The sequence below is a fragment of the Entelurus aequoreus genome, linkage group LG08 (assembly GCF_033978785.1).
Source record: "Entelurus aequoreus isolate RoL-2023_Sb linkage group LG08, RoL_Eaeq_v1.1, whole genome shotgun sequence".
Lineage (NCBI taxonomy): Eukaryota > Metazoa > Chordata > Actinopteri > Syngnathiformes > Syngnathidae > Entelurus > Entelurus aequoreus.
Window position 1 is genome coordinate 57,880,934 of NC_084738.1, and position 26,046 is coordinate 57,906,979.

At 39.1% G+C, this 26,046-nt stretch overlaps 1 protein-coding gene across 2 annotated transcripts in view; it reads left to right on the forward strand.

Moving 5' to 3' along the window:
- The window catches only part of myo1d (myosin 1D), a 177,203-nt gene that overhangs the window by 113,795 nt on the left and 37,362 nt on the right, over positions 1 to 26,046 (forward strand). For both annotated transcript variants that reach the window (XM_062056916.1, XM_062056917.1), the window contains exons 17-20: positions 6,898 to 7,121; positions 12,680 to 12,818; positions 16,065 to 16,169; positions 16,233 to 16,346. In XM_062056916.1, the coding sequence (XP_061912900.1) occupies positions 6,898 to 7,121; positions 12,680 to 12,818; positions 16,065 to 16,169; positions 16,233 to 16,346 (582 nt within the window). The remainder of the gene's footprint in view (positions 1 to 6,897; positions 7,122 to 12,679; positions 12,819 to 16,064; positions 16,170 to 16,232; positions 16,347 to 26,046) is intronic.

The window sequence follows — 26,046 nt, forward strand, 5'->3', positions numbered from 1 at the left end:
AATGGTGTCCCAATATGTCCGCACAATCCGAGATGTGACGCGCAAACGTCATCATACCGAGACGTTTTCAGCAGAATATTTCGCGGGAAAATTTAAAATTGCACTTTACTAATCTAACCCGGCCGTATTGGCATATGTTGCAATGTTAAGATTTCATCATTGATATATAAACTATCAGACTGCGTGGTCGGTAGTAGTGGGTTTCAGTAGGCCTTTAATTTTATTGACAGTTTATTCGGGAAACATATGTAGTATACAATATTTATATGTATATATGTACATATATGTGTATTTATGTGTATATATTAGGGCTGCAACAACTAATCGATTAAATCGATTAAAATCGATTATAAAAATAGTTGGCGATTAATTTAGTCATCGATTTGTTGGAACTATGCTATGCGCATGCGCGGAGGCTTTTTAAAATTTTATTTAAAAAATAAATAAAAATTTTTTTTTTTTTTTATAAACCTTTATTTATAAACTGCAACATTTACAAACAGCTGAGAAACAATAATCAAAATAAGTACAAAAACAGCGCCAGGACGGCGCTGAGGCTACGTCTCATGAGGTGGAGGTAAGCTAGCCAATGATGTGTCATGTGCAGCTCACGTGACCACGTCGTCTGGAAACATTCGAAAAATGGCGCAGGAAAACACTACCGATAGTTTAGCGGAGAAACATCTTGAGGTTATTGCTTCAATGGAGAAAAGTGTACAACCTAAGTTGTCAAAAGTGTGGGAACACTTTACTTTAAAGACTTTAAAGACTTCAAAGAAGACCGTTTCCTGCAAAATGGCACGGAAGTACAACATTGCTTCAGGAGCACCTGAAGAAGAAACATGTTGTAGCCATGGATGAAGGGAGGAACTCACAGTACGTAACTTTTTAAGTCCATAGTGGCAACAAGCATTCATGAGTTCAGCTTTTTTGTAAGTAACTTTAACGTTATGCCTTTGTTGCAACGCGGGGCTGATAATGTGTCTCCGGCACATTTGACTCCGTTTTGAGAGAGAAAACGCACGGTTACCAATTTGGAAATAAACGTAACGGACAGAAATATCTCAGGTTGGTTTCATAATGGATCAATATAGCCGGGCCGATAAAGCTATATAAATATATTTAGATTTGAGTGACGCTTTAGTATAACTAAACGTTATGAAGGTGCTGGAATATTTCATGCTATTATTCAGAGGCAGCCTAAAATGAATCCTTTATTATTCACAACAGAAACGTGTACAATATCTGATTCAGTTCTGATGAGTTACATTTCTGTATTATTATTGGTGTATGCTGCACCCCCAATGTCCACAACATGGTGCCAGTATGCTGTTTTTTTTTCAATAAAATACTGGAAAGGATAGAAATGTAGTTTGTCTCTTTTATCCGATTATTAATCGATTATCAAATTAATCGTTAGTTGCAGCCCTAGTATATATATATAAATATATGTATGTATGTGTATATGTATGTATATATGTACTGTGTGTGTGTGTGTGTGTACAGTACAGGCCAAAATTTTGGACACACCTCATTCAATACGTTTTCTTTATTTTCATGTTTATTTACATTGTAGATTGTCACTAAAGGCATCAAAACTAAGAATGAACCCATGTGGAGTTATGTACTTAACAAAAAAAGGTGAAATAACTGAAAACAAGTTTTGTATTCTAGTTTTGTCAAAATAGCCGCTTTTTGCTCTGATTACGTCTTTGCACACTCTTGGCATTCTCTTGATGAGCTAAAAGAGGTAGTCACCTGAAATGGTTTTCACTTCACAGGTGTTGATTAGTGGAATTTCTTGCTTTATCAATGGGGTTGGGACCATCAGTTGTGTTGTGAATGAGAAGGTGTGTTCAAACTTTTGGTGTGTGTGCGTGCGTGTGTGCGTGCGTGTGTGTGTAATCGCCAAGCTAGCACATTATTTGACTGAGTGTTTTTTGAGTCAATTTCTTTGTTGGATTAAAAATTGCATCATTACCTAGAGGTAGTTGCTGGAGTGATTGCCAGGGGCCGAAGTCCGTCGGCTAAAACACAAAGCTAAGATGTTTTGTTAGCTTAGCATGTTTTTACCGACATTACAAAATGTATCAAAGTGGACTTTCACTCCTCATATGTGCTGGTTTGGAATCAAATACATCAAGTTGAACGTAGTAAATGATCAAGAAGGTGAAAAATGAAAGTGTCACACGAGGAGAGCCAGGGGTTTGTCATCCTGACTTTGGAAGGAGCAAACCTTTGTTGAATTTGGGGTTTTTTGGTAAGAAAAAAACATTTGTTTTTATCCTGACATCAGCAGCGTGACTGATCTTCCTTCTTGCCAATTATGACAGCGAGCTCATCAGGTGAAGGCCGCCTCCTCCACACTTTTATTATTCATGCGCTTCCTCACCCCCACCCGAGCATGAACACATGAAATATTCATGATGTGACACCCCGCAGCATGAAGTGTGATGGACGGAATTGTTTATTGGCACACACAACAACAACACTAGTCATGATCATGTGGTGATGTCATACTTCTTATTTTACACTGAACACAAAACAACCACACAGCAAGTGGACTACATTCAAATACTACTGATTGATGTGTTTTTTTTTAATATATATATATATATATATATATATATATATATATATATATATATATATATATATATGTATGTATGTATGTATGTGTATATGTATATGTATATATATACTACCGTTCAAAAGTTTGGGGTCACGCAATTTCTCGCATGGAATAGCCTTCATTTCTAAGAACAAGAATAGACTGTCGAGTTTCAGATGAAAGTTCTCTTTTTCTGGCCATTTAGAGCGTTTAATTGACCCCACAAATGTGATGCTCCAGAAACTCAATCTGCTCAAAGGAAGGTCAGTTTTGTAGCTTCTGTAACGAGCTAAACTGTTTTCAGATGTGTGAACATGATTGCACAAGGGTTTTCTAATCATCAATTAGCCTTCTGAGCCAATGAGCAAACACATTGTACCATTAGAACGCTGGAAATGGGCCTCTATACACCTATGTATATATGGGGCGGCATAGCTCGGTTGGTAGAGTGGCCGTGCCAGCAACTTGAGGGTTCCAGGTTCGATTCCCGCTTCCGCCATCCTAGTCACTGCCGTTGTGTCCTTGGGCAAGACACTTTACCCACCTGCTCCCAGTGCCACCCACACTGGTAGAAATGTAACTTAGATATTGGGTTTCACTATGTAAAGCGCTTTGAGTCACTAGAGAAAAGCGCTATATAAATATAATTCACTTCACTAATTCACTTCACTATGTAGATATTGCACCAAAAACCAGACATTTGCAGCTAGAATAGTCATTTACCACATTAGCAATGTATAGAGTGTATTTCTTTAAAGTTAAGACTAGTTTAAAGTTATCTTCATTGAGAAGTACAGTGCTTTTCCTTCAAACTTTTGAACGGTTGTGTGTGTGTGTGTGTGTGTGTGTGTGTGTGTGTGTGTGTGTGTGTGTGTGTGTGTGTGTGTGTGTGTGTGTGTGTGTGTGTGTGTGTGTGTGTGTGAATATATGTACATGTATATATACATATGTATGTGTATATATATGTGTGTGTGTATATATATATATATATTGTGTGTGTGTGTATAAAAATATACATATGTGTGTGTATATATATATATTTCCAATGTCTGTAGTATGTTTTCTATGACTTAATTGAAGAGATATAGTAAGAGCAGTTGTATTGTATTATTAGACACTCTATTAAAACAGTATAATTGTCAAAAGGCCCTAAAATGATATTTAATGGCGAAATTAAACTTTTAGAATTGATTTTGCCTACGTGACGCACTGGCATTTTTGTGACCAAACGTCCAGTTTTCCCAGGACATGTCGTATTTTCTTTCTTTTTTTAATTTATGAAAATATCCTGGTATGGTATGTTCTTTATTGTCATTGCACAAGCAGAGTGAAATGATATTTTCAGCACTAACCCGTTAGATTAGACAAACATTGTACAGGCCAACAGAACAGGAACGGTGATGGGTCGCCACGTATGGCGCCCCATAAAAGTTGGGGGGAAAGGTAGACGCTGGGAAAGGATGATTTTTTAAAAAAAGAAAAAAAAAGTCGAAAAAAAAAGTCGACCTCAGACTGGGCTCCTTTTGGGCGAAGGGGGCACAGACTTGGGTTGAGGGGAAAAACTTGATAAGCACATTGTAAGCTTTTATACTCACAGTCCCACAGAATCACGCTGGAAACAATTGCGCAGAGTTGACAGGGTTTAATAATGTTCTCTTTTTTTGGTTTTCAATATATATACAGAATTGACTTTTCAGTCCCTTCGCTCCTTCCTCCTCTCCTGCACCCGGCCGCTCACTGTTAAAGACAACAGATGATCAGTCTAACACGTACCACCTGCGTAAACTAATCATCTGCCAGCCGTGTCTCTCAGTCAGCCCATGCCACGCCCCTGTCTGATGGACAGGGGCGCTGACCTTTACTCCAACAGTGCGCTGATCACAACCCTCTCCCACACACATATATACGAATGTTGACACAGAAACCACAAGACTTGCAACAGGAGGGGAGGGGGCAGCCATCCGGCCTGAGGCTGCCAGCCACTAGGGGGCGCTGCTCTTTATTTCCGTCATACCACGTGGGGTGAATCGGCGGCAAAGGCATTTTGTTATGTGTGCATATGTAGGCAGCACAGGTGGTAATCTTTGGGCACCTCACGATTCAATTTCAACTCAGGAGCTCCGATTATTCATTATTAATGCATCTTTAATTTATGTATATTGATGCAGTTTTACATTTCTTTTTGCTTCACTAAACAAGTGTTTATCACTTGCAACTGTAAAAAAACAACAATTTGTATTAAGAAACAATCAAATTAATTGCCACATTTAGTAAATTAACGAACATGTGTGCAAAACTGGCCCATAAGTGCCCTAAAATAAAGGAGCTGGTCGGATCTCTGGGTGGGGTCAGCCACACTTTAGAACTGTCTGCATTACTGTATTTACAATAAATAAATAAATGATCGATTATTGATGTTTACTAATCGGTTCTATAATCATCCATGTCCAAATTGCGATGCATCTAAAAATGTATTATTTCCTACTAGACTACCATGGCTACTAGATTACCTCTAGTAGCCATGGTCCATGGTGTGGGTGTTAAGTCTGTAGGCCTGGCGTCGCTCTGCAGGCGGTGGCAAAGGAACAGAGTTTATCTTTCCAGGTGTCGTTGACGGGGAAGGATTTTGTTTTCGTCTTCGCTGCACTGTCCTCGAGGGGAGTCTCGAAGTAACACCCGTGCCACGTCGCAGCCAGGGGAAACAATCAAGTTTTAGAGTAGTTGTGTTTAAACTTCGTATTGGTCCGATGTTTTCCAAAATCACAAAAGTCTGAGTCTCCAGAGTTCTGCCCGCATCCTCCGATCATCAGTGTCAGCTTCGGGGTACCTTGAACGGCTGCCAGCATCTTCCAATTTGTCGATACATCAGAGCAATGCTTACTCCTGTTGTCATGATTCCGAATAGTAGTAGACCAGGGGTGTCCAAAGTGCGGCCCGGGGGCCATTGGCGGCCCGCAGCTAATTGTTTACCGGCCCGCCACACATTCTGGAAATGCTATTGCAAAAATAAAAAAAACATTAAAAAAAGTGGAATGAGGTGAAATCTAACTAGAAAAAGTTGCAATGTTGACACAAAGCTGCCATGAAGGCTGTTTTTTTTTCTTTTGTCTATCTTTATTTTTCTTTTTTTGCCATTGCTCAAAAAAAAATTAAATAATGTTATAATAAATTATTGACCTATTCAAGGCTCCAAATATTTCAAATATTTCACTTTAAAATGTTTTACGTGGAAAATATTGCATATATTGTGTGGTTGACATACAAAAACATCAACATTTTCTTTGACAAAAGAGCATAAAACAAACAAAATAATAGTTCAAACGTAAAATCGACAGATATATCTGAAGTTGATCTCGTAAATTAAGTGTTGAAAGTAAAAAAAATAACATAAAAATGTATCGCTTTATGAGTGGGGCACCTTTTGGATCCCAACTATATTTAATGGGATTTTATTTATCTTTTCACTGTGATTACTCAAAAATAATAATGAATTAAAATCAATGGTGTCCTGCATTATTGATCTTTTAAGGCTCTAAGTACTTCACATCAAACATTGCTTTCTGAATGTTTTGGGCAGTGGGGGAAATACTGCATATTTCAGTTTTATTATAAAAAAAACAAAGTTGTCTTTGACAGAAAAGGCATTAAACCTTTTTTTTTTTTTTTTTTAACTTTATACCAACCTGAAGTTGATATACTGTAGAGATTTACTGTAAGCGTTAAATAAATTAAAAAAAATAATAACTTGACTTGTTTTTAACATTTTAATGACTTAGACCCTTTATGGTCCCCGGGAGCCCTAAAGGTAAAAAAAAAAAAAAAAATCCATATATTTTGTTATGGTTTGAAAATGAAAAATATCAAAATGGCCCCCGCATGCTTTAATATTTCCGTGTTTGGCCCTCATTGGAAAAAGTTTGGACACCCCTGTAGTAGACTAAAAGGGTCGGCAGGCACGTGGCACTCCTCTTCTCCCAAGAGTCTGTCGTGTGTCCAGCAACAACTGTTCCGACAGGACAGACAGGTTCCCCTGAAGCCGAGATGTTGTCAGTTTTGTTGAGAGGCCAGTTGATCAATTTAATTGTTTACATTTTGGAGAGCAATGCAAAAAAGAGGCTACAAGAAAGTTAAACAAGGCAGAGGCAGGCAGGGCAGACACAAAAAGGGGAGGGAGTGCGACCGCCTTTGCCAAGAGAGGAAAAAGATAAATTGGGGGGGTTATTATAAGTTACCGTGTGTGTGTGAAGTGTGAAGTTTGAGATCTGGTGTTTTTTGCCGGTGCCCAGGTGTGGAGGGGCACCATCGCCAGGATCCGGTACCGGCGCATGCGGGCGGCCCTGGTCATCCTGCGGGCCTACCGGCACTACAAGGTCAAGTCGTACATCCGCGAGGTCAACCGCCGCTTCCGGAACGTGCGCTCCATGAAGGACCACGGCAAGCGCGTCAAGTGGCCCACGCCCCCCAAGGTCCTGCGCAGGTTCGAGGAGGCGCTCAGGAGCATCTACAACAGGTGCGCACGTTTTCTTGAAATGTCTCGCACACTCCAGTTCAATTCCATGAACGTCACATTTACATGTTTGATAGAAATATTACCTCATGTACAGATTATATTTCATGTTTTTGTCATCTAATATCATTATAAAAATAATGATATTATATACATAACCTGCTCTGTGGCCTTGTGGTTAGAGTGTCCGCCCTGAGATCGGTAGGTCGTGAGTTCAAACCCCGGCCGAGTCATACCAAAGACTATAAAAATGGGACCCATTACCTCCCTGCTTGGCACTCAGCATCAAGGGTTGGAATTCGGGGTTGAATCATCAAAATGATTCCCGAGCGTGGCCACCGCTGCTGCTCACTACTCCCCTCACCTCCCAGGGGGTGGAACAAGGGGATGGGTCAAATGCAGAGGATAATTTCACCACACCTAATGTGTGTGTGACTATCAGTGGTACTTTAAGTATTATGACTTTGAAATCGTGGAAAAATAGGAATGCTTTAGTTATTCCAAAATGTTTGTTTTTATGATTTTAGTATTTAAGTATTTGTAGTATTTCAGCCAAAAACTAATTCTTGCTCTTACTTTGCGATAGAGTTTCATTGACTTTCACTTCCTGTAATTCAACATCCTGCGAGGTGGAGGTGACGTAAATCAAATTCCTCATATTAATTACGTTTTTTTGCACAAGCCTGCTGTAGACCACCATGACGTACGCCCGTGGACATCATGTGGACTTGAACGGAATTCACATGCTGGAGCGTTTTGTGGGACGACTTTCATCCACAGAAATATCTTTGTCGATGGATTTAAATATTTAATCAGAATTAATAACATTGTCCCAAGTTAACTCAACTTTTTTTTTAACCTTTCATAAGTGTACTGTTGACAGATCATTTTCGAGTTTTAATACTTCAAACGTGGGAGTGGAAATTGTGTTTGCTTTACAGATCAACCGATTTTCAGCGCCGATATTTGGCATTTTGACGTATCAGTCTTTTTTTTTTATCAGTATTGGCAACAGAAGTACATCAGCAGATACATGATATACACTTATAATGCCAGTATTTAGTATTAAAAAGTCAATAATTAGTGAAGTAGATAATAATAAACTCTGCTCAAGCCCTTTTGTCCTACATGAGAAAAGTTTTCTTTTTGCTGGAGCCCAATTTTTTATTTATTTAATTAATTTAAAATGAAAAATACTCTCGTTGGCAATAATTAATACGAAATAGGTTTTGATATCTCACAATTCTTCTCCGCAGCACTCACAGGGCCACGCCCCCTTTCCCTCTTTGCAGTGCCGGTCGCCTACAGTACAAACATTTCCATTTTTGCCGGGAAATCCAGTTTTTGTCCTTCTTCCCTGGCGTCTTTCCGGTCCCGTTTTGTTTGTTTTGGCCACTGCTGCGATGGAGTCGCCCGACAAGCCTCCACCCGCAACACTCATTAAAGGATCGCCACGGGTTTCCATCCATCCATTTTCTACTGCTTGTCATGATCAATCAAATCATGCGACAGAGATGGACGGACCTGAAGACGACACAAAAGATATCTCTCTCTGTTTAGAGTGTCCGCCCTGAGACTGGAAGATTGTGAGTTCAAACCCCGGCCGAGTCATACCAAAGACTATAAAAATGGGACCCATTACCTCCCTGCCTGGCACTCCGCATCAAGGGTTGGAATTGGGGGTTAAATCACCAAAAATGATTCCCGAGCGCGGCCACTGCTGCTGCTCACTGCTCCCCTCACCTCCCAGGGGGGTGAACATGGGGATGGGTCAAATGCAGAGGATAATTTCACCACACCTAGTGTGTGTCTGACTATCATTGGGACTTCAACTTTAAATATGAGATGATTATGAAAGTAAAGAACATCAGGCAGCAGCTCACACATTCACATACTTTCAGTAACATCCAGGAAGAAATTATGTCAGTCATCTTGAAAAATGTCTCAACTATAATCTACGTGAAGGAGGCCAGAATTGTTCTTATTTAAATGTTGACAATATTTAAGAAACCTTACAATGCATTAAATCCATAAAGTGTTATAAAATAGTATTAAATGGAGTAGATGAGTTATTGGGATGTAGAGAAATGTCATATTTTGACCAATTCCCCAGGAGATGTTCCATATTTTGAAATAAAATGTAGATGCTCCTCTTTGACACACGTAACAAAGGTGTTTGACGTTTTTTGATGATCAATTAAACACAACATCAAACATTATGTCACTACTGGTCCCACCTTTCTAAAAAAAAATAATGTTAAAAAAACAACTTGGCAGATGTTTACTGACATAATATTGATCTTTAAATAACTCCAAATATGGCTCATCGGCCTCCTTGACTACTGATAATCGCTATCGGCCCTGAAAAAAACGTATCGGTCCATCTCTAGTTTGCTTTATGTGAAAGTTTGTTTATTGAACATTGTTATTTTATGACGGCTCCACACAAAATGGACACAATGTGTCTCAGTCTCCCTGCAAGCGGCTGGCATTTGGGACTGGGATTACTCCGGTGGCGACTCGACTCGCAGCGGTAGCGGATGGAGCTGGTTTTAGTCTGGGCTCACCAGTCCATATGCGTTTTCCAATGCGACCCGTCCCGTATGGACCGAGGCTCACCAAGACCAAAAATTAGTGTCGCACGGGGACATTTCCGTTAAGTGGTTATTGTGTTGACCATGAGAGTTCTACCGTATTTTCCGGATTATAAATTGCTCCGGAGTATAAATTGCTCCGGAGTATACATCGCACTGGCCGAAAATGCATAATAAAGAAGGAAAAAAACATATGTAAGTCGCATTTTTGGGGAAATGTATTTGATAAAACCCAACACCAAGATTAGACATTTGAAAGGCAATTTAAAATAAATAAAGAATAGTGAACAACAGGCTGAATAAGTGTACGTTATATGAGGCATAAATAACCAACTGAGAACGTGCCTGGTATGTTAACGTAACATATTATGGTAAGAGTCATTCAAATAACTATAACATATAGAACATGCTATATGTTTACCAAACAATCCTAATCGCTAAATCCGATTAAATCTTCTTCCTGTCGCTTCTAAACAACTCTGCCAACTCCAATGGTAGACAATGCGCCGCTTCCTCTTCTATCGGTACGTCGCTTACGTCAAGAGTCATCGTCATTTGCAGTTCCAATTATTCCAGCCTTTCTGAATCCGGACAGGATGGTTTCGGTTGTCACTGAAGCCCATGCTTTGTCGATCCATCCAATGACATCCAGAAAAGTTGCATGGCGCATTCTCCCGGTTGCCGTGAAGCTGTGCTCTCCATCCATCATCCACTGCTCCCACAGGTTGCGCAGGACTGCCTTAAAGGCCTACTGAAACCCACTACTACCGACCATGCAGTCTGATAGTTTATATATCAATGATGAAATCTTAACATTGCAACACATGCCAATACGACCGGGTTAACTTATAAAGTGCAATTTTAAATTTCCCGCCACACTTCCGGTTGAAAAAGCCTTCGGAGGATGACGTATGCGCGTGACGTAGCCCGGGGAACAGAGGTATGCCTTCCCCATTGAATACAATACAAAAAAGCTCTGTTTTCATTTCATAATTCCACAGTATTCTGGACATCTGTGTTGGTGAATCTTTTGCAATTTGTTTAATGAACAATGGAGGCTGGAAAGAAGAACGTTGTAGGTGGCGGCTGGCTGTAGCAACACAACAAGGACTACTCACTTGGATAGCAGACACGCTAGCCGATGCTAGCCGCCCACCGGCCACCGCACGGATGATCGGGTGAAGTCCTTTGTCGCGCCGTCGATCGCTGGAACGCAGGTGACCACGAGTGTTGATGAGCAGAGCAGATGAGGGCTGGCTGGCGTAGGTGGAGCGCTAATGTTTTTATCATAGCTCAGTGAGGTCCGGTTGCTAAGTTGATAAGTCAGCCTTAGCGTCGTTAGCAACAGCATTGTTAAGCTTTGCCAGGCTGAGATCTATTAACCGTGTAGTTACATGTACATGGTTTAATAGTATTGTTGATCTTCTGTCTATCCTTCCAGTCAGGGATTTATTTATTTTGTTTCTATCTGCATTTGAGACAGATGCTATCACGTTAGCTCATGCTAAAGAGCTTCGTCGATGTATTGTCGTGGAGATAAAAGGCACTGTGAATGTCCATTTCGCGTTCTCGACTCTCATTTTCAAGAGGATATAGTATCCGAGGTGGTTTAAAATACTAATCCGTGATCCACAATAGAAAAAGGAGAGAGTGTGGAATCCAATGAGCCAGCTTGTACCTAAGTTACGGTCAGAGCGAAAAAAAATATGTATTTCACTGCATTCTAGTCCGTCACTCTAACGTTCCTCGTCCACGAATCTTTCATCCTCGCTCAAATTAATGGGGTAATCGTCGCTTTCTCGGTCCGAATAGCTCTAGCTCCGTTGAAAACAATAGGAAAATATGAGGGAGTGAACAACTGACGTCACGCTACTTCCGGTAGGGGCAAGGTTTTTTTTTATCAGAGACCAAAAGTTGCGAACTTTATCGACGTTGTTCTATACTAAATCCTTTCAGCAAAAATATGGCAATATCGCAAAATGATCAAGTATGACACATAGAATGGATCTGCTATCCCCGTTTAAATAAAAAAAATTCATTTCAGTAGGCCTTTAAAGCTTCTATTCACGGAGATGTCAAGTGGCTGGAGTATTTTGGTTAAGCCTCCGGGGATGATGGCAGGTATGGAGTTTAAAACTTTTCATTTATTTTTTAACTGTGGCGTGATGTGCACTTGCATGCTATCCATCACAAGCAGCGCTTTGCATGCTCTAAAAAAGGCCATCCGGACGCTTAATGTAGCACTTTGTAAGCCATAGGTTAATCATTTCTTGATCCATCCACCCTTTCTCATTCACGGCGACTGCAACTGAGAGGGATTTAATATTTGGCATGGTTTTTCGTTTGAAAATGACCATTGGTGGCAATTTTGATCCATTTCCACAACAAGCCAGCACCACTGTGAAGTGGGATTTCTCATGATCAGTTGTTACGATATTGACACTCTTTTGCCCTTTCGTTGACGCGTGTGTGTGACGATTGCTGATATACGCCTAGTCTCTTACGTGAATGAGATAAATAATATTATTTGATATTTTACGGTAATGTGTTAATAATTTCACACATAAGTCGCTCCTGAGTATAAGTCGCACCCCCGGCCAAACTATGAAAAAAAACTGCGATTTGTAACCCGAAAGATACGGTAGTTGTTGGTCCGCCGTCTTGGACTCTTTGTGAGAGTGAAAAGTTGTTTTTCTAAAGCAGCAAGCCAGACTTGAACCACGGGAGACTGAGGAGGCCTCAAGTCTTGCTTCTCCTCCACTTCAGTCGCTTTCCTGCGCTCACACTGGGCCTCCGTTTTCGTTTTCCTCTTTCCTCCCCCCCTGGTCTCTCAAAGACTCGCCGCCGCCTTTCATCCCGGCGGCGCTGTGCTCTGGAGGAGCGCAACGAGAACTTTGGCCCTCTGCTGGATTGGTCTCGCTGCTTCTCTCGGGGGAGAAGGTTGATCTTCTCGTTGTCTTGCCGCAGGTGGTGGGCGTGGACGCTGATCAAAGGGCTGACTGCAGAGGAGGCCCTGCAGGTGAGGGCAAAGGTGGCCTGTCTAGAGGCCCTCAAGGGCCAGAGGGTGGACCTGGGCCTGCAGCGAGCCTGGGAAGGAAACTACCTGGTGAGTAAAATATTCAACATTGTATTTTATTTACTATTTAATTGACACTTTTTCCTTCCTACTGATCATTTTGGACGTTTATCAATCTCACTCAATTCTATGCCAAGTTTATTGTAACACAGACAGGCTTGTGGAGGTCAATGTGTGTTTTTTATTACAAAGGCGTTTTTTTTTCCACACTAAATTCATGGAACTACATTTTTGGGTCTGAATTTTGACATCAAATTATGCTGACAATTCCTTCGAATGAAACATTTTGAGCAAAATTCTTGGGTTTAAAAATTCAGTTTGTCAAATTAGTTTTTTGAAATCATTGTATAAAAAATTAAGTGTAAAAAAAATTCAGTGAATTAAAAAAAATTGTGTAAAAATTCAGTGTAAAAAATTCATTGTAGAAATGTTGCTTCAAAACTCAAGGTGTTCGGAAATGGATGATCGACTTACAAAATTTTGATGAAAGAGACCTATCATGGAATGATATTTGGAAAAAACTGCCAATAATCCCTTTTGAAGCATTAAAGATAAGCTGAGTCAATTTAAGATCTTGAATAGATTGTATTTGTACATCTTCTCCGCTGTTTAAAATTGGTGCAGTGGATAGCGAGTTATGTATGAAGTGTCGGGCAGCTGAGGGAACTCTTGTTCATTTATTGTGGGAATGTCAGAGAGTAAAAGAGTTATGGTTGAAAACAACAAAAGAAGCAATCACATTCCTAAATATAAACATCCCAATGACGCTGCAAACTTGTATTCTTGGGGATTTCCATCAATTTAGTAACGTGTCATCAAAGAGTAAAAATGCATTTCTTTCAATATGCATCATGACAAAAAGGGTAATATTAAAAATATGGATAGATGTTGATAGTCCAACTCATACTGACTGGTATACACAAGCTATGGAAATGATATCAGTAGAAAAGCTGCAATTAGTGTAGATAATAATGAGTCATATATTGGAATATGGTATTCATTATTTAAATTTGTTTTAACTATCAAATTAACCTAAAATATGACTTATTTTATCTTTGTGGAACATATTGGACACAGTGTGTTGTCAAGCTTATGAGATGTGACGGAAGTGTCAGCCACTGTGACACTATTGTTCATTTTTTTAATTGTTTAATTTTATTTACATGGCTGTGATGATAATGTAAATGAGGGATTTCTAATCAATGCTATGTTGGAATTCTTATTGATATTGATACTGTTGTTGATATTTTTCATTTTTGTTTGACTACTTTTGGATTGTTTTGTGTCATGTTTGTGTGTCCTCTCAATTGCTCTGTTGATTGCTGTACCGAATGTTGCTGGGCAGGTTTTGGAATTTGAATTGTATTATTATGGTATAATTGTGTATTTTGTTGGACTGATTAATTAAAAAAAAAAAAAAAAAAGATCCACTTCTGGTAAATTAAGACTGAACCAGCCAAAACTCACGACCCGGAAGTGGGTCTTGAGTTTCGAAGCAACCAACATTTCTACAATGAATGTTGTAATGAATACTTGACTTTTCAGTACGTGGCCTTGGTGGTAAAAGTTGACACTCCCATGATTTAAATATAAGAAGCTCTCGAAATAAATAAAAACAAAGTTTAGTTGGTTAGTTAGTTAATTTTCAAAAACTAACTTATGAATTGATTAATGTGAAACATTACCACAATAATAATAAACACTGTTAAATGTGTAACTGAACATTAATATTTTTGTACAGGTAGAATGTTTTGGCTCACTAGGTTATGCACTTACACAATCATATTATTAATATTTTATTCTATTCTTACATGGGGAAAAAACTGCAATAATATAAATGTATGGAAAAAAGATTTTAAAAAATCAGAATGTAATGAGAGAAAGCTGAAATGTTGTAAAGACGTAACACAAAGCTGACACAAAATTATGTCTTTGAATTTATATATTTGTTTTTAGCTTTTTTTTTTAAATTAAAAAAATTATCAAAATGGCTCCCACATTCTATTCAATATGTGGCCCTGGTGATTCAAAATAATTTAAAAAAAAAAACAAAGTCTAGTTGGTTAGATAGTGATTTAAAAAAAAGTGTAACTGAACATGAATATTTTTGTATAGGCAGAATTTTTGACAGACTTGGTTATGCAGTTACACAATCATATTGTTATTATTATTATTATTATATTCCTACAGGGGAAAACAACAGTAAATATGTATGAAAAACATTTTTAAAAAATTAGAATGTAATGTAAATGTTGTAACTTATAAAAAATAATATGCTCAGTCCACTATAACACAGAGCTGACACAAAGTGTTGTCTTTAGATAAATATATATATATATCTTTTTTATTTGTTTATTTTTTTTCTTTCTTTTTTTTTTACAAAATATCAAAATGGCCCCCCTCCCCATACTTGACTTTTCAGTAAGCGGCACTTGAAGCTTTTAATCTACGTTTAGGTCTGTGTGCTATAAAACGAGTACGTCATCAATACAGTGCAGTAATACTTTTACAATTGTTGTGGAAATCCTGTGATTTTTGACATTGACAACAAATTCATAAAATCACAATTTGACTCAATGTTAATGGGGGGGGGGGGGGGGGGGGGCATTTTAGGCCATGACAATTACAAAAAACAGAATAATGCATCATTATTTATTATTTGATGTTATATATATTATTGTAGTGTATTTTGTATTTATTATTTTATTATATATTGGGTAGAATATACCCCAAAAAGGACAAGCGGTAGAAAATGAATTAATGGATGGATTATGTAGAATATATTACATATTTATTAATTGTATTATTATTATTATTATTGGTAGAAGTAATAGTAGTGTTATTTCTATATTATTTTTTATTTTATTTAGTCATTTAACCCATCACACAAAAACACTCTTCATGCAAACCCTTATACCCCGATGGGCAAGACCTAAGAGCTGACTTCAGGGACAAGATTGCAGACCTGCACAAGACTGGAATCAGAATCAGAAGAGTTTTTATTGCCATTGTTTGAGAACGGGTTCACAAACTAGAACTTTATCTTATTGCAATCGTGCAACATAAAACGCATATAACACAGAATAGGTAATAAAATGAGCTGTAACTGAGATTGGAGTACAGGAGCATCGACGAGAACTATTGATCAATGTGAGGAGGGGAAGATGAGTCGTCTGTGCTCGCCAGCAAATGTTGCGACGCGCATGCTAGCTGGCTAGCTCGCTAACTGTCAAAGAATGTGCGCTGTCTGTTGACCGTGTCTTTGTGGCCGTGCAGAAGCGAGACAGTCCCGGCAGCGTCTCCTCCTTCACGCTGGTCTCCAGTGAGCTGCAGCGCAAAGACAAGTTCATGAGGGTCCTCTTCGCGTGCCACGTGCGCAAGGTGGGTGTCGGCCTCCGCTTTGCACCGTGACTTTGTTAGTCATGAGCCGGATTGTGTTTCCAGATCAATCGCTTCCACAAGGCGGAGGACAGAGCCGTGCTCATCACAGACCGCCACCTGTACAAGATGGACCCCCTGAAGCAGTACAAACCCATGAAGAGCATCCCCCTCTACAACGTAGGCCTTTCTTTTTTTACTTTCCTATGCCAGGACCTTGAAAACTAGTCCGGTCGTGGACATCAATGCAATGTGATTAAAAGTGACTTGCATAAGGGGGCGGGGCCTCGAGACCCCTCAAGTTCTTGTGAGTCGCTCACTGAATCGAGTACTCGATTCACTCAGGCGACAAAGTGCACGAGTAACAATGAAAATAGCAGATTCAGATTAAACAGTGCAAGGTTTGAATACCATATTGTGCAAAAGTAACAAGTAAATCTCTCGAAAAACTAGCTACAAATAACCATCCAAACAATAGTACAACATTGATGTTGTGTCGAGTACAAGTGAGTCAGTGAAACCAGGGTCTTTGTATAGTAAAAGTGAGTCTGTGAAACTTGAGTAATAGCAAGTCAGTGGAACTAGGTTCTTAGTTAAGTAAGGTTGAGTCAGCGAAACTTGACTAATAGTGAGTCAGTGAAACGAGGGTTTTTGTATTGTCATAGCAAGTCAGTGAAACCAGGGTCTTTATATAGCAATAGTTAGTCTGTGAAACTTGAGTAATCGTAAGTAAGTCGAACTTGGGTCTTTGTATAAGAGTAGTGAGTCTGTGAAACTTGAGTCAGTGTCGAGTAATAGCGAGTCAGTGAAACTAGTGTCTCTGTTGAGTAATAGTGAGTCAGTCAAACTAGGGTTTTTGTATTGTAATAGCAAGTCAGTGAAACCAGGGTCTTTATATGGTAATAGTGAGTCTGTGAAACTTGTTGAGTAATAGTAAGTCAGTGGAATTCGGGTCTTTGTATAGTAATAGTGAGTCTGTGAAACTTGAGTCAGTGTCGAGTAAAAGCGAGTCAGTGAAACTAGTTTCTCTGTCGAGTAATAGTGAGTCAGTGATACTAGGGTTTTTGTATTGCAATGGCAAGTCAGTGAAACCAGGGTCTTTATATAGTAATAGTGAGTCTGTGAAACTTGTTGAGTGATAGTGAGTCAGTGGAACTCGGGTCTTTGTATAGTAATAGTGAGTCTGTGAAACTTGAGTCAGTGTCAAGTAATAACGAGTCAATGACACTAGGGTTTTTGAATTGTAATAGCAAGCCAGTGAAACTAGGGTCTTTGTATAGTAAAATTGAGTCTGTGAAACTGGTCGAGTAATAGTAAGTCCGTGGAACTAGGGTCTTAGTTAAGTAAGGCTGAGTCAGCAAAACATGAGTAATAGTGAGTCAGTAAAACTAGGGTTTTGTATTGTAATAGCAAGTCAATGAAACCAAGGTGTTTGTATAGTTAAAGTGAGTCTGTGCAACTTTTTGAGTAATAGCAAGTCAGTGGAACTAGGGTCTTAGTTAAGTAAGGTTGAGTCAGTGAAACTTGACTAATAGTGAGTCAATGAAACTAGGGTTTTTGTATTGTCATAGCAAGTCAGTGAAACCAGGGTCTTTACATAGTAATAGTGAGTCTGTGAAACTTGTTGAGTAATAGTGAGTCAGTGGAACTCGGGTCTTTGTATAGTAATAGTGAGTCTGTGAAACTTGAGTCAGTGTCGAGTAATAACGAGTCAGTGAAACTAGGGTTTTTGAATTGTAATAGCAAGCCAGTGAAACTAGGGTCTTTGTATAGTAAAATTGAGTCTGTGAAACTGGTCGAGTTATAGTAAGTCCGTGGAACTAGGGTCTTAGTTAAGTAAGGTTGAGTCAGCAAAACCTGAGTAATAGTGAGTCAGTTAAACTAGGGTTTTGTATTGTAATAGCAAGTCAGTGAAACCAAGGTGTTTGTATAGTTAAAGTGAGTCTGTGCAACTTTTTGAGTAATAGCAAGTCAGTGGAACTAGGGTCTTAGTTAAGTAAGGTTGAGTCAGTGAAACTTGACTAATAGTGAGTCAATGAAACTAGGGTTTTTGTATTGTCATAGCAAGTCAGTGAAACCAGGGTCTTTATGTGAGTCTGTGAAACTGGTTGAGTAATAGTAAGTCCATGGAACTAGGGCAGACCTGGGCATTGTGCGGCCCGCAGGCCGCATCCGGCCCTTTGTACGTCCCCGTCCGGCCCGCGTGAGGCCAATTATAAATTACAAAATAAATTTAAAAAAGCATCTATTTCGAGTGTGCAATACAACGGTGCTGCTTTTGTTTTGAAAAGCGTTATTTGTATTACTTCCGTGTGGACGTATGCTCGTGCGCACAGCGGCAATCTCAAATTACAAAATAAATTTTAAAAAACATCTTTGTCGTGCGTGCAATACAACTGTGCTGCTTTTATTTTGAAAAGTGTTATATGTGCGTATGTCCTGTGAGGGAAGGCGCACAGCGACAAGTGATGCCCGGTTATCCCCGAGACGCTAAAAAGAGAAAAGTTGATGACGAATGGCGTGTTTTCAACAAGACATGGACTGCCAAGTAAAGGTAAAGCCGTGTGCTTATTTGTGGTACACACGTTGCTGTGTTTAAAGAATATAGTGTAACGACCTGCTGAAGTAGATGTTGTCTTCTTGAGTTGCGTAAATGAGGAGTGAGGAGACGTGCGTGTGGAAGGAACGAGATATGTTGAGCTGTGTTAGTATAGCTTGCTCAATAAAAGTTTAAAAAGAGCGTCAGACTTGATGTGCACTTCTTCTGGACGCTACAATTGGTGGCAGAAGTAAAACTTTGCGCATACTGCACTGTTTGTGTGCTACGTCATCGGGAGGGTACGTGCCACGTGAGGAGCTCGCCGCAAAGAGAGAGAGAGAGAGAGAGAGAGAGAGAGAGAGAGACAGCGTTTACAGGTGCAGCCACGCTGCTTGCCACGGGGGGAATTCCGCCCTCAATAAAGACTCCCAGGTTTGATGGCAAGGCGAACTGGGAGGCATTTCATCCCACTTCTGACATCAATTGTAGCGTCCAGAAGAAGTGCACACCAAGTCTGATGCACTTTTTAAACTTTTATTGAGCATGCTATACTAACACAGCTCAACTTATCTCGTTCTTTCCAAAAGGAAAACCAATCCTCACTCCTCATTTCCGCAACAGCAACGCTTCCTCCTTCTTCGCCAATCACCTTACAGGCGTGCTACGTTCACAACAAAGAGGATGCAGGATAAAGTGACAGAAATTGAAATTTTTGTATTGTAATATACATCAGGAAGTGTTGTGTAAGAAAGTGTTAAAAATAAAACCATCAAAAGCCATCTGTTTTTGTATAAAGATAAGTTAGGTTAAATGAAAATATTATTATTATTATTATTATTATCTATCTTACGGTATATCAAAAATAATTTGTGCAAAATTTAATTTAAATATTGTCGGTGTGGCCCTCCAGCAGTGCTCGGGTTGCTCATGCGGCCCCCGGTAAAAATTAATTGCCCACCCCTGAACTAGGGTCTTAGTTAAATAAGGTTGAGTCAGCAAAACCTGAGTAATAGTGAGTCAGTAAAATTAGAGTTTTGTATTGTAATAACAAGTCCGTGAAACCAAGGTGTTTGTATAGTTAAAGGGAGTCTGTGCAACTTATCAAGTAATAGTCAATGGAACTAGGGTCTTAGTTACGTAAGGTTGAGTCAGTGAAACTTGAGTAATAGTGAGTCAGTGAAACTAGGGGTTATGTATTGTAATAGCATGTCAGTGAAACTAGGGTCGTTGTATAGTAATAGTGAGTCAGTGCAACTTGAGTCTGTTTCGAGTAATGGCGAATCAGTAAAACTAGTTTTTTTGGGAGTCAGCAAAACTTGAGTAATAGTAAGTCAGCAGAACTAGGGTCTTTGTAAACTAATAGTGAGTCTGTGAAACTTAAGTCTTTGTTGAATAATAGGTCAGTAAAACCAGGGTTTTTGTATAACAATAGTGAGTCATTGAAACTTGAATAGACTTAGACTTAGAAAATATTTATTGTCCCCGAGGGGCAATTTGGTTTGCAGCAGTAGTCATTAAAAACAAGGTTCAACAGTAAAATACAAGGTGCAACAGTAAAAACGAAGTACAACAGTAAAATCAAGGTACAACAGTAAAACAAGGTACAAATACATAAAATACATACAACATACAAACCATCATGAAAGCATTGAGCTAAAAACTAAAAACATTTGTAACACAATAAAAACTAATCATCACACGTCGCTTCCCACTAAAGTGACTGCATAGCAGCTAAGCTTGTTTAAGAAGCTCATTTATAAAGGAAACAGCTGAGGGAACAAAGGATCTTATTTATCTGTTGTTTTTGGCCTTTCTATTAGTAGGGGTGTACCTGCATCCTGAGGGTAAGAGTCTAAACTCTGAGAAGAGTTTAATAGTAAGTCTATGAAACTAGGGTCTTTGTACAGTAATAGTGAGTCTGTGAAACTTGAATAATAATGAGTCACAGAAACCAGGGTCATTGTTGAGTAATAGTGAGTCTGTAATAGTGAGTCTGTGAAACTTGAGTCTTTGTTGAGTGATAGGTCAATGAAACTAGAGTTTTTGTATAGTAATGGTGAGTCAGTGAAACTAGGGTCTTTTTTACAGTCATAGTGTGTCTGTGAAACTTGAGTCTTTGTTGAGTAATAGTAGGTCAGTGAAACAAGAGTTTTTGTATAACAATAGTGAGTCTTTGAAACTTGAGTAATGGCGAGTCACTGAAACTAGGGTCTTTGTTGAGCAATATTGAGTCTGTAAAACTTGAGTAATAGTGAGTCAGTGAAACCATGGTCTTTGTTGAGTAATAGTGAGTCTGTAAAACTTGAGTAATAGCGAGTTGGTAAATCTCGGGTCTTTGTTGAGTAATAAATAGTGTGTCTGTGAAACTTGAGTCTGCGTCAATTAATAGTGAGTCGGTGAAAAATTAGTCTTTCTGGAGTAATCGTGAGTTTAATCGTGAGCCCATAATTTCTGACATGATTTTTAATGTTGCTGGCGGGTGAGTCAGTCAACGAGTTAACCAAGTACCTGTGACTCAGTAACAACAAAGGCGAGTTTTGATTGCCTCGTTAATGACCCGGCCATCTCTTAACGGCTTGGCCTGGCGGGAAGGAAATGGCGCCGTGGTTTCATCTGGACGCAACAGATGGCGTGGGAGAGAGAGAAGCAGCAGGCGTTCTGGATTTAGCCATGGATGAGACGCTCACCTGTTCACGCGACGAGCCACAGCCACAACATTAGGTAGGCCTCAGGCAAAGCGGCGCAGAGTGGCGAGTCGTCAGTTTGAGAAGGAAGGCAATTAGCATTGCTAAAAGTCAATGACATCATCATCATCTTCATCATCATCTTTATCATCTCTGCATCAGCGACTTCTTCCTATCACCCTCCAACCTCCCCCAGTCCACCCTCGCTCCACTCCACCTGCACCGTCTCCTCTCTCGTCTCGGCGTTGTCATGCCAACTTCCCGGGAGACGGCGTCGTCATGGTTACCAAGCGGATCAGCTCATGTCTGGCGGCGAGCGGCGCGCCTCTCCTTCTGGTTCCCTGCGAGTGTTGGTCTCCTCGTGCTCTCATCCTGCCGTTCATCCTCTTCCTGCTGCTGGCTGCCATGTTTGTTTGCCGACACAGACGGTTGTTCAAACAGTTGTGTAGCGTTTGTTGTCACTGATCTTATTTAGGGAGTGTGTTCCATCACCTGAGGGACTTGCTGATCACATCAGGTCCTCATGGAAACACACTCACTACCTTCCATGTATATGTATATATACAAACCCCATTTCCATATGAGTTGGGAAATTGTGTTAGATGTAAATATAAACGGAATACAATGATTTGCAAATCATTTTCAACCCACATTCAGTTGAATATGCTACAAAGACAACATATTTGATGTTCAAACTGATAAGCATTTTTTTTTTTTGCAAATAATCATTAACTTTAGAATTTGATGCCAGCAACACGTGACAAAGAAGTTGGGAAAGGTGGCAATAAATACTGATAAAGTTGAGGAATGCTCATCAAACACTTATTTGGAACATCCCACAGGTGAACAGGCAAATTGGGAACAGATGGGTGCCATGATTGGGTATAAAAGTAAATTCCATTAAATGCTCAGTCATTCACAAACAAGGATGGGGCGAGGGTCACCACTTTGTCAACATATGAGTGAGCAAATTGTTGAACAGTTTAAGAAAAACCTTTCTCAACCAGCTATTGCAAGGAATTTAGGGATTTCACCATCTACGGTCCGTAATATCATCAAAGGGTTCAGAGAGTCTGGAGAAATCACTGCACGTAAGCAGCTAAGCCCGTGACCTTCGATCCCTCAGGCTGTACTGCATAAACAAGCGACATCAGTGTGTAAAGGATATCACCACATGGGCTCAGGACCACTTCAGAAACCCACTGTCAGTAACTACAGTTGGTCGCTACATCCGTAAGTGCAAGTTAAAACTCTCCTATGCAAGGCGAAAACCGTTTTATCAACAACACCCAGAAACGCCGTCGGCTTTGCTGGGCCTGAGCTCATCTAAGATGGACTGATACAAAGTGGAAAAGTGTTCTGTGGTCTGACGAGTCCACATTTCAAATTGTTTTTGGAAACTGTGGACGTCGTGTCCTCCGGACCAAAGAGGAAAAGAACCATCCGGATTGTTATAGGCGCAAAGTTGAAAAGCCAGCATCTGTGATGGTATGGGGGTGTATTAGTGCCCAAGACATGGGTAACTTACACATCTGTGAAGGCGCCATTAATGCTGAAAGGTACATACAGGTTTTGGAGCAACATATGTTGCCATCCAAGCAACGTTACCATGGACGCCCCTGCTTATTTCAGCAAGACAATGCCAAGCCACGTGTTTCATCAACGTGGCTTCATAGTAAAATAGTGCGGGTACTAGACTGGCCTGCCTGTAGTCCAGACCTGTTTCCCAGTGAAAATATGTGACGCATTATGAAGCCTAAAATACCACAACGGAGACCCCCGGACTGTTGAACAACTTAAGCTGTACATCAAGCAAGAATGGGAAAGAATTCCACCTGAGAAGCTTAAAAAATGTGTCTCCTCAGTTCCCAAACGTTTACTGAGTGTTGTTAAAAGGAAAGGCCATGTAACACAGTGGTGAACATGCCCTTTCCCAACTACTTTGGCACGTGTTGCAGCCATGAAATTCTAAGTTAATTATTATTTGCAAAAAAAAAGTTTATGAGTTTGAACATCAAATATCTTGTCTTTGTAGAGCATTCAATTGAATATGGGTTGAAAAGGATTTGCAAATCATTGTATTCCATTTAATGGTAAATGGGTTATACTTGTATAGCGCTTTTCTACCTTGAAGGTACTCAAAGCGCTTTGACACTATTTCCACATTCACCCATTCACACACACATTCACACACTGATGGCGGGAGCTGCCATGCAAGGCCCTAACCACCACCCATCAGGAGCAAGGGTGAAGTGTCTTGCTCAAGGACACAACGGACGTGACGAGGTTGGTAGAAGGTGGGGATTGAACCAGGAACCCTCAGGTTGCTGGCACGGCCACTCTCCCAACTGCGCCACGCCGTTGGGAGAGTATATATATTTACATCTATTTCCCAACTCTTATGGAAACGGGGTTTATATATATATATATATATATATATATATATATATATATATATATATATATACACACACACACATATATGTATGTATGTATGTATATATATATGTATGTATGTGTATATATATATATGTATGTATGTATGTATGTATGTATGTATGTATGTATGTATGTATGTGTATATATGTATGTATCTATGTGTATATATGTATGTATGTATAGGGATGATACTCGAAACCGGTTTTCCCGGTTGTTTGATAAGAAAAGAACCGAGTCCTCGGACTCGAATCCCTTTTTGAGAACCGGTACCCGTTATCGAGACCACTATAGTAAAGGAAAAGGGTTGATTCTTTATTCGAATCCCGTCCTGACCAGAAATGCTCCGCGTGACATCACAAGAAATGGCGTCACCTAGCTCAGTCATTAGGCGCAGTTAGCGAAAGCAGGAAAACAATGGACGGGAAAAAGCGCTCCAAGGTGTAATTAAGTTAAAAACAAAAGCTATAATCCATCGAATAAGTTTACTGAGAGATTTGAGCAGGGTAAAACACATGACGAACACTTTTACGACCAACCGGAAACATAGCAACCAGGCTAGCAACGCACCTCCTTTACGGCAGCTGTCGCAACGTTCTTAAAACAACCGCAGCACATACATATATATATATACAACATATCTCCCTTTTTTAACTTTTTTTTTTCTTTCCTTGTAAACAAAACAAAATCACACTGTAGATGTGTTGTCTGTCTAGTTATAAATAATGCAGACGAGGCGTGTTGGCTGAGTTCTTGACGTTTACTTTCACAGCGTGGCAACATGCAACACTTTTCGGGGCTACCGCGCATGCTCGTAACTCCCGTTGCATGCTGGGTAGTGTAGTTGTTATATTCTCTAGCTCAGGGGTCACCAACCTTTTTGAAACCAAGAGCTACTTCTTGGGTACTGATTAATGCGAAGGGCTACCAGTTTGATACACACTTAAATAAATTGCCAGAAATAGCCAATTTGCTCAATTTACCTTTACTCTATGTTATTATTAATAATTAATGATATTTACACTTAATTGAACGGTTTAAAAGAGGAGAAAACACGAAAAAAAAATGACAATTAAATTTTGAAACATAGTTTATCTTCAATTACGACTCTTTAAAATTCAAAATTCAACCGAGAAAAAGAAGAGAAAAACTAGCTAATTCGAATCTTTTTGAAAAATTCTAAAAAATAATTTATGGAACATCATTAGTAATTTTTCCTGATTAAGATTAATTTTAGAATTTTGATGACATGTTTTAAATAGGTTAAAATACAATCTGCACTTTGTTAGAATATATAACAAATTGGACCAAGCTATATTTCTAACAAAGACAAATCATTATTTCTTCTAGATTTTCCAGAACAAAAATTTTAAAAGAAATTCAAAAGACTTTGAAATAAGATTTAAATTTGATTTTACAGATTTTCTAGATTTGCCAGAATAATTTTTTTGAATTTTAATCATAATAAGTTTGAAGAAATATTTCACAAATATTCTTCGTCGAAAAAACAGAAGCTAAAATTAAGAATTAAATTAAAATATATTTATTATTCTTTGCAACAAAAAAAATAAATTTACTTGAACATTGATTTAAATTGTCAGGAAAGAAGAGGAAGGAATTTAAAAGGTAAAAAGGTATACGTGTTTAAAAATCCTAAAATCATTTTTAAGGTTGTATTTTTCCTCTAAAATTGTCTTTCTGAAAGTTATAAGAAGCAAAGTAAAAAAATAATGAATTTATTTAAACAAAATAAGACCAAGTCTTTAAAATATTTTCTTGGATTTTCACATTTTATTTGAGTTGTGTCTCTCTTAGAATTAAAAATGTCGGAAAAGCGAGACCAGCTTGCTAGTAAATAAATAAAATTTAAAAAATAGAGGCAGCTCACTGGTAAGTGCTGCTATTTGAGCTATTTTTAGAACAGGCCAGCGGGCTACTCATCTGGTCCTTACGGGCTACCTGGTGCCCACGGGCACCGCCTTGGTGACCCCTGCTCTAGCTCATAACATTTTTCCCCCTATAAAGAAATAATGTTAACTCAATAAAGTGTATTTCTTTTTTTAGCTTTAACTTTTCATTTTTTAGCATTGTAACCACATTTGCAAAGAACTTTTCTCTTCATAGAATTTTCTTTCAATAAAGAAATAAAGTGCAAAAATGTCAAAGCATCATAACAAACAGTTATGTCAAATAGCAGCAGAAGTGCACTTTTTGGAGAGCT